At 30.6% G+C, this 10,769-nt stretch overlaps 1 protein-coding gene across 1 annotated transcript; it reads left to right on the top strand.

The window, feature by feature from the left end:
- The first annotated feature begins 2,120 nt into the window (after positions 1-2,120).
- LOC111378072 lies at positions 2,121-4,648 on the top strand. The gene is made up of 4 exons (XM_023001240.1): positions 2,121-2,619; positions 2,750-2,988; positions 3,125-3,148; positions 4,478-4,648. Exons 1-4 carry the CDS (start codon positions 2,121-2,123, stop codon positions 4,646-4,648), a joined length of 933 nt encoding a protein of 310 aa, XP_022857008.1.
- The last annotated feature ends 6,121 nt before the right edge of the window (positions 4,649-10,769 follow it).

Here is a 10,769-nt window from a genome sequence, read left to right on the forward strand (position 1 = left end):
AGATAATATACAAAATGGTGAGAATAGATGCTATAAAATTAGCAAATCAATTGTGTTGCCTACAGGGTTTATTAGGAGTCCTAGAAATTTAACTAAAAGATATATGGATGCAATGTATTTAGTTCAAAGATATGAAAAACCTATTGTATTTTTAACAATAACATGCAATCCAAATTGGCCTGAAATTAAACAAGAATTGAGGTACAATGATAAAATACAAAATAAGTCATATTTGTTAGCCCAAATATTTTGAGCAAAACTTGAAGAATTAAAAATAGATTTGATAAAGAGAGAAATTCTAGGGCCTACAGCTGCCTATATGTATGTAATTGAATTCCAAAAAGATGTCTATTTCATGTTCATTTTATCCTGATATTTAAAACGAGTTTTAAAATTACTAATTCTACGCAAGTTGACGAAATTGTTTCTTGTGAAATATCATATCCAAAGAAAGATTCTCACCTGCATGCTACTGTGGTCAAACATCTGATGCATGATCCTTGTGGCCAATTAAATCCTATAAATATATGCATGGAAAAAACCATACTTGTAAAAACAAGAATCCAAGAGAATACATTTTGCATACTTCATTAGGTAGTGATTCATATCCACTTTATAAGCGTTGTGGCGATGGTGTTACTGTTAGGGTTAGAGGGTTTGTACTAGACAATAGATGAGTTGTATCATATAATCCTTATATTTTGGCTAAAGTATGACTGTCAGATTAATGTTGAAATATGTTTTTCTGTTAAAGTAGTCAAATACTTAAACAAATATATATACAAAGACATTATCGTGTTAATTTTACTGTGATAAAGAAACCAAGGAGCATTATATTGATGAGATTTCGAATTATCAAACCGCTAGATGGATATCTGCACCGAAAGCTATATGGAGAATTTTTAGTTTTGATTTATTCGACATATCTCCTTCTGTAGTTTCTTAGTAGTTACATATGGAAGATGCTCAGTTGATTACATATAATGAAACAGATAATTTATCAAAAGCTATAAATAAAGACTCCATCCAACGAACAATGTTAACTGAATTTTTTAGAATGAATATTTCAAATGAAAATGAACTTTACTTTATAAGGATTTTCCTACATACTTTGTATGGAATACATATTTTCGAGTTTGGCGTTCTAGAAAAAAGCAAAATATTATTGGTAGAATAGTTACTGCTAATCCATCTGAGGGCAATAGATACTTTCTAAGAGTTTTATTGAATCATGTTAAAGGGCCTAAGTCTTTTCAAGATTTAAGAACAGTTAATAACATTGTTGTGCCTACTTATCGCTAAGCTGCATTTTTACATGGTCTAAAAAGTGGGAATAATTATTGTGAAATGTATTTAAATGAGGCGATCACCTATCAAATGCCTATATCATTGCGTCGCCTATTTGCTAATGTGTTAATTTTTTGTAACCCTGCAAATCCTAGGAATTTATGGGTTAAATTTAAAGTATACATGATAGAAGATTTTTAACATACAAGCATAGTTTTTGGTACAAACATAAATGATTTTGGTCTGATAGATTTTGACGTTATTTAGAACTATGCTGATATATTAGCAAACATTATTTTAGAAGAGACTACAAATATTAATGTTCAGTGTGACATGCATTTTACAGAGAATTTAAATAAGGAACAACAATCTGCCTATGATGTTATTTTAGATCGTGTTGTAAATAATAAAAATGAAGTTTTTTTATTGATGGTCCAGGAGGTACTGGAAAAACTTTTCTGTACAAGGCATTACTTGCTGCGGTATGATCTTGACAACTTATTGCATTATTAACAGCATCATCGAGAGTGGCTGCTTTTTGATTGTCGGTTGGGCAAACTGGTCATTCACGTTTTAAAATTCCACTTCAAACAAGTTCTGATATGCGATGTTCAGTAAGTAAACAATTATCATTTAGTCAAGTTTTACAAATGACAAAGCTAATTGTGTGGGATGAAGCACCAATGATTAATAGATGTACTTTTGAAGCTTTGGATAAAAAGTTAAAATATATTACTGAATGTGAATTGTCATTTGGTGGAAAGGTTGTTGTGTTCGGGGGAGATTTTCTATAAGTGTTGCCATTACTACAAAGAGGAACAAAAGATGATATCATGAAGGCCAATTTAGTTTTTTCAGATTTACTGCAATGTTTTACACAACTACCGTTGATCGATAATATGAGAGCTAAATTAGATCTTTTGTTCTGTGAATATTTACTTAGAATTGAAAGAGAACATACATGTCACATGATTAAGCTTCCTTCAGATATAATAATAGATTTTGAGAGTGAATTTGAATCATTGAAAAAACTAATTGCTATTGTGTTTCCTAATTTTCACCAAACATATGGTGACAATTTGAATATTATGATTAACAGAGTTATTTTGACTCCAAAAAATGAACATGTAGATGTAATAAACAATATGTTAGTTAAAGAAATTTCAGGAGAGATATTTACGTATTTTAATTTTGATGAAGTAATTGATAAAATAGAAGAATTTCGTGAGGACTTTTTGAATAGTCTAACTCCAAATGGCATCCCTCCACTTGAATTTGTACTAAAAAGAAATTGTCCTATTATTTTGTTTAGAAACATTAATCCTTCAGAAGGTTTGTGTAATAGGACCAGACATATTTGTCGAAAATTTAAAAGAAATGTTATTTTAACCGAATTGGAATAGGTGAATATCGTGGAAAGCAAGTATTTTTTTACCTAAAATTCCATTTATTCCACTTGAAGGAGATAAGCATTCGATACCATTTAAGAGAACTCAATTTTCCATTCGTCCTTGTTTTGCAATGACCATTAACAAAGCTCAAGGTCTAACTTTAGATTTCGGTGGACTATATTTGCCTGAACCTGTCTTCTCACATGATCAATTATATGTAGCTTTATCTAGAGCAAGAACAAGAGAAAACATAAAACTTCTAATAAAGCCAATGGATGAAAAAAAATCGCACAATTGTTGCACAAAAAATGTAGTCTACCTTGAAATTTTGAATTTAATACATACTACTTAACAAGTCTATAATTACAAGTTTTGCTTAATTAGACGGTCAATAAATTGTTAACCTAAAAGAGGATATTTTCTCTGCTAATCCATCTTGTGTCAAGGAGAATAACATTGAGCTATACAAGGTTAGTTATTCTTATATGTTATTATGTGTTTCAATTATATTTTACTTGTTAGTACGATTTATACTTCAACATGGTGCATACAAAATGATCAGATCATTATCTTTAAACATGTCCTTCATAATATTCAATGTTCAACATATCTTTATTTATTTGGGTCTAAGTAGTCTTATTTTATGTACACACAAACTGATGTGACAAGATACCAATAGAAAGGATAAAAAACACAAGCTTATTATATAATATTCCAATCAGTATATTCTGATTATCTACTACAATTAGGACTTACATGAATGAAGAAAGTATTCGTTATTACAAATATATACCGCAATCTTTTGTCTATATATGCTCATCCTATTCGACGAAATTGATTCAATTGGATATCCCAAAACAAAGCATTCTATATATTTGAGCACAAAAATTTCACAATTAGGCTTGTAGAAGAAATAGTTTAGTGTTAGATTAAATGAATAAGTTCAGGAAGTTAAATATTCTACTAAAAAACAAGCTGCTTAAATGCTTACCCATTGTTTACATAGTTTAGGTAGGGTATAAACTCCTACTCCATTTGTTTATTCCTATGTTTCCTTATATCTCGTCTAGAAGAAAAAGTCGTAGTCTTCAATAATGCTTGTACCATAGTCAATGAAGCTTTTGCATGTGCTTTTTTACTTGATTCGGTGTGTGGACGTTATTACTACAATCATATATTTGGAATTTCTATTTAGGAATATTGACAAGGAAAAAGTACCAGCTATTGCCGAGATATGAGCAAGGAATTAATATATACTTACATCTCATCCAAGGATGACCAAATATAGGTGCTCTGCAATTCACATAACTTTGCAAAAAAGTTCCATCCGATTCACCTCTGATGGTTACCATTCCCGTGTCAATATGCCACATCATGTGACGAGCACATTCCATTTCAAATTTGAAATCCATAATTGCATATTCTTTTGAAACAAGCAGACAGCCATCATTCATGAGCTGCTTCAATAGTTTTAACTCTAACTCAATGTTATGATGAAATAAATAAATATAAATTAGATTTTATGTATCGACTATGAAATAAACTCTATTGTAATTCATAGACTTTACTTACAGCAATATTTATGTCCTGTGTTTGATCCATTAGAGTTTTCAACATGTCTCTTCCGAAAACATTGTTACTGACATTGTCCAAGTATGCAATGTATGACATAATTTTAATTAATTTCAAATAAATCAAAAGAGAATTTGAGCATTTGAGCTAATACAAGTACAATTACATTTGTTACCCAGATTGATTCTCTGATATAAAATTTCTAATTTTTATGTATCTTTCCATAGGATAGTCTTTCAGAGGACATCTTGAAGATGATGAAAATTGTATTTGTTTCCCCTTGTTTTTCTTCTCTTTTATCGACCTTTCAGAGCTCTCAATTTGTTCAGCTGTTGATATCTCATTTGGTTTATCGCAAGAAACAATACTTGTATCGAGAGGGACATCTTGTTGCATGAAACTTATGATGGTTTCCATATTTGATTTCCAATCAGATAATGTGTTCAGTATTTTCTGATTTTGTTCATCGATATAGGATCTCATTGTAATTAAACTGGTATCAATATAAGATTGCATACCCTGGTATCTATCTTCCTACCACTTCTGTAGCTGTTGGAAAAATTGCCTTTGGTTGTCAAGAATTATCTGATAATGATGTTGCATGTAATCTTCTTGCCATTTTTTTGTTCCTCAAATAACTGTTTTTGGTTTTCAAGAATCGTATGGTAGTGAGCTCTTGATTCTTCAGCAAATTCTGCCTTCAAGTTGCTATATACACTAGACACGTCTGATGCTATGTGTTGCCTGTAGATACCCAGCAATTCTTTCATTTTATCTTCACTAAGGGAGTTGGAGTCACCGGGAACAGAGTTAGACCCAAATACACGTGAAGATATAGAAGTATCGGAAATTGTCGTTTCTTGCACATATATATTGTCTGGGATTTGTTGTATTGCATTATCCAATAGTCCATTTACAATCTCATCTAATCTATTGTGTCCATTATCCACTAGCAATGAAAGAGTTCTGTACCATGGAGTTTGTAATTCTTCTTCATTAGGTTGTAGCACAACAATCACTTGGATCTGTAATCAAAATAAAATACCAAAATCGTTTAATTTAATTTTAAGATAATTGAAAGTGAGAGTAATTGTACATTCATAAAAACATACATTACGAGTAGACAAAAAATCCTTTATCTCTTTTTCAGTTACAAATTGGTTGGGTTTCAACTTGTACATTATTGAACTCTGTGGTGTTTTATGTCTACGACGTCCAAATTTCTTTCCAATATTTGGAAATACTTCATATATTCAATACTGCAAGATAATTAAAACTAAATATTATATGTATAAAAAAAATTTATGGGAATAAATTGTATATAATAAGTCAATACAAGAATATGGACTAATTACCTGGTATGCAAGTGGATACCCATGTAACGCATACTTGCATTCTGTTTGTTCATTCCGTTGCATCTTTTGCATTCTTTCACATTGTGATGCTTTCAGTGAATATAACAAGATCAAATATGCTTTGCGACCCCATGGATATGCAAGGAACTCATCCAGATGCTCAACCATGCCAAGAGTTCTATAATCAATTTGTCTTGCAGTAGGTGTCAACACACATTCGACCAACAAGACTAAACCAAGCTTCAATTTATCTCCTTCATGTTCGCAGGCATGGAATGCTTCAAAAAGCATTCTCATATTGATTCGTTTGTAACATTAAAGTACTATTTCTAAGATGATCATTTGTATCATCAATGTCCATGGATGGTTCATGGCAATGTAATCCAGTAATATGATAAAATTCTTGCATACCAAATCTGGCTATACGATCGTCTAACCTTACCCAAATTTAATCATTTTTTCCACAATTCACAAACCTTAATATAAATTCATGCACCAATCTACTACTAAATTGTACATTTTTTCTTTATAGAAAAACTTCATAAAGAAATTCATAAAAATTACTGCACATCAACGAAGATTGCTGATTTGAATCTATAAATTCTACAAATTCTTTAAGATATTCGAAATTTGGATACTGGATAATTATAACAAAAAACCATTGGTCTGGAGAAATTATGTATTCTATAAACATCTGCATAAATTATTCAAAAAATCATATCGTATTTATGAATGAATATAATAATTAAAAACAGATAAACTTTTATTACGAGTTCGAAATAGACATTATATCTTCATAGCCTATACATGCATAAGTATTGTAAAATCGATAATAAAATATCTTATCTCCATGTCTAGACAGTCCAGACAATCCGTGATATGAAATTAAGCATAGAACCACTATATCCATAATACGGAGGCCAAGGCTTCCTTGGCCTTCGTGATTATGGAGGCAAAGCCTCCGTATTATGGAGACCAAGGCTTGGCCTCTGTAATACGGAGGCTTGGGAAGCCAAGGCCTCCGTAATCACGAAGGCCTTGTTGCTCCGTGATTACGAAGGCAAGCCTCCATAATCATGGAGGCCTTATGGGTAAAATTGTTACTCATACACATAGATATGTGCAAATTTCTTCCATTGTAAATTTTTGGGTAAAATTGTTACCTTTTTGGCCAATTTCACAACTTTTCCTGTTTAAATCTGTGGGTAGTTTCTCTTACTAAATGTATAGACTTCTGAGATTCAATTTTTAGACAAATAATAAATGAACTATATACCAACCACAAGATAAAAAAGTGTCACATGTGAGCTGTATATTTTTGTTGTTTTATGCATTTGGTCAATAATTGATGAAATATTTTTGTTATATTATGAAATACAAACTATTCACATGTTTTATATACTCTCAAATCTATGTCTTTTTTTGAATTCTTCACTTTCATACACAAAATCATACATCAACATATTCACGTGTATTTAGATATTTACAATTCAATTTATTTAAGCTAAATAAATAACTGAATCAAATTTTCCTTCCATTACAATGAAGGTTTGTAGCATGAATTCTTTTTCCTCGGTAAATACAACTTCATTTAATTCAGAACCATTCTTGTACCATGTTTAAACCTTTGTCAACTCATGCCCACGTTCAGTCATTATGAATCAATAGAGTATGAGTATGATAAGATTTTATCGTGTACATCCTGATCTTTTTTTTTAATCCAAATTTTGACGTCATTTTATTAAATTTATAATAGGGAGAGCGAATAAAATATAGTTTTACATATTTTGCTCTGAGTGTAAATCCTTGGACTCACGCTATTTCTATCCTATCAGTAAATGAATATTACAAATAATCTCCATATCTCATGCAGACAACAAGGTATGACAGTATATGGCTAATGATAAGATTTTACGTAGTACATAGTTGTATTACTTTTTATAAAAAAAAATAAAATTAAGAATATTAGATAAAGTACGGGAAGCCAAATATGATATAATTTTACATGTATATGTATATCTTCTTTTATTTGTTGATTGGATATCTCAAACTCGTTTGCAATAGAAATATTCCTTTTGTGTGTATTTTGCCTTTATTATTCTGTTGCAAAATTGTCACAATGGAAGAACGGTACCAGCTTTTACCAGAAATTATTTCCAACAATTAAAAGTGGAAAGTTAAGGTGATTGTGGTTGAAAAACAATCACCAAAGCCTTTGAGACAAGGTAATGGAAGGCACTAGCATTTGATGTTAATGGATACTCAGGTAACTCTTCTTCATACATTTTTTCTTCATTTCTTTTTGTTTTTTGTTTAGTTTTTTCTTAATCTAAGATCAAGTATATTATAGTTATTTATAAGATTCCTCATCATTTTTCAGGCTAATACCATTCGGGCTAGCTTATATGATTCTAATATCATTGCTTTTGAGGATCAACTTGTTCTGGGAAAAACTTATGCTATTTCGAAAGCTTATGTGAAGAACAATAAGACAAACTATAGATATTCGTCTGGCTCTCTACAATGGACAATATCTGGAGAAACTCGTATCAAAGAATAGAATGAAGATAATCTAGAGTTTATATTCTCAACATACCAACTGACACAGTTTCATGAAGTCGAACAATACATGGATACAGATACTGATTTAAGTAAGACAAAATTTCATAGATTTAATAATCATATACTGATTCTACAGAAATATAGTTTCCTTCAGATTTGTACTACTTGTGTTCAGAAAAAATGAAAATTTGATAGCTCATTTCAAATTTCAAGATATACTTGCATTTGCAGTTGATATGACGCCCAAACGATTGATTCAATCCAAAAATGGTAGCCAAACTTGGTTGCAAGATATCATACTTCTAGACATGAATTTCAAAACAATGATGCTTACACTTTTGGATTCATTTGTTGACAGAGAATGCTTACTCATAGCAGACATTATTGACAAAAAGTCAGTTATCTTTGCAACCCGTCTAAAGGTTACATCATTTTTTGTGGTATGTTCTATTGTATTAATTAAACTCCTCTTAATGCATATGTTACATCATTTACATATTCTCCATATTGATATTATGTAGGTTTAAAATTGTCCACGAAAGTCTGTTCCACTTTCTTCATAAATACACCTTTCAACGCATTAAAACAATAACAGAATGGTATGTACAAAGTGCTATGTTTTATTATTCTTTTTTTTTTCCTTTCGATTATTTTTCCACACATTACTATTGGAGTTACTAATTATCTCCAAGTCTTTTGATTAGGGTAAGAACAAATTCCATTAAAATAAATGATTTTGTATTGAAAAAATCATATATGGACAAAAGCCCCACGAATCTTTCTCCACTTGTATGAAGTAAATTCATTCCTATTCAAAATTTTCAGGGACGCCTTCTAGCGGTAATGTTAAGGTTACGTGTACTATTCAATCAGCCTTTATTTATTTCCTAATATAGAGATATATATTACAAGATATACTTAATTATATTATTTATTTTTCCTTGTAATTTCTCTAAGTATATCCATACTGGTAACAGCGAAAGTTTTATTGGGTAAATGGCATAGCAATGACAGACAAAATTGATAGCAAATCTTGGAACATGGTCTGCAACAACTGTTTTAGATGGTTGAATGTTGATTTTGGAGAAACATATCTTTATACTTTTTGCAAGAATCTCAATCCCAAAGCTATTCCTCGGTAAAATATACTAACAATTAATTACCTTTCATTTTTTACTTCATTTGGTACAGGTAAAATATTTACTTATACATGACCTTTCTACTTTCCTTTATTACTCTTGCATCTACTAATACTGAATTCTTATTCACTTTAGGGCTAGAGAATATGTGCAGCTTTCAGATATCACAAGATTACTCAGTGCAAATGCGATTGGCAAACCAGTTGAGAAACTATTATTTACAACTTTACAGTCTCTGATGGAGGAAACCAAATTTGTAAGAAATCCAACCTAACTCAAACATTTTTCCATTCAATACATATTTTACTCGAATAATATTAATACAATTTAAAATTAACACACAGGGTTCAAAGACAAACTTTGAAACAATCATTAAAAAAATACAGGATACTGAACGATCTTTCTACTTAAAAGCATCGCAAAATGAACCTAATTCATCAAGTTATAGATTTGATATCATCTCTGTAATAAACTTAGACTATGCAAGTCCAGGACAAGAAATCCAAACAAATGTTGACCATACAAGTCTTGAAACAAAAATCCAAATAAAGGTTAACAGTCAAATTGTGGTTACAGTACTTGGGAAAAATGTTAATACAGACTATTAAGAAGATTGGTCACCTCCAATGAAAAAAGTCCTTTTCAAATCTTCCAATGATAGTTCCAATTCGAAAGTGGCTTGTGATGAGAACATAAGTTCAGACATAAATCCATTTGCTCAAAAAGAAAAACTGGAATAAATGGTGGTCGAAATCTTTTCTATGAAACCAACCTTTTGACAAGAACATGTTGTTTCGTTTTATGAAATTTGTGTTGTTTCGTTTTGTGAAATTTGTCTTTTTTGTAAATTTGGTCTTGAAATTCTATTTTGTTAAGTACGTGTAATTTCCTGATTAGAAGCTACCAAACAAAAAAGTAATGACAAATGATGTATATGGAATGTAATCCCTACATCGTCCATGCCAAAAACCAGTCATTATTTAGTTTATCTTGGCTATACTTTGTAATTGACGATGGTAATGAAGTTAATTTTTATTCTCTCTTAACTATCACTGACTGTGATCCAAATACATGATTAACTACGATGAATGTACAAATCACAATCAAGCACATCAATATGTATACTATTATCTCAATTATTTGTTGGCTAATTCCTTGCCAATAATTCCATCTTCCCATATATTTTCAAACATATTCAATACATACGCTAATCAAATCATAATTCATGCACAGCTCGTGCATCGCACGTAGCATAGACTAGTTAGTTATTATTAAGTTGGTATTTTTAGTATTTACATTACGCATTACATTAATTTACTCTTCAATATTTCTGTTCTTGTTATTTTTCACGAGATTAGTCGATCGACCCAAATATCTAAGTAACAATCAAGGTGCTCACATCTTCGTGTTTTCACACTATTTAAATCCTTGATGACATTGAACATGCTTCAAAGGTATTGTGA

Source organism: Olea europaea, chromosome 3 (genome assembly GCF_002742605.1).
Source record: "Olea europaea var. sylvestris chromosome 3, O_europaea_v1, whole genome shotgun sequence".
Classification (NCBI taxonomy): domain Eukaryota; kingdom Viridiplantae; phylum Streptophyta; class Magnoliopsida; order Lamiales; family Oleaceae; genus Olea; species Olea europaea.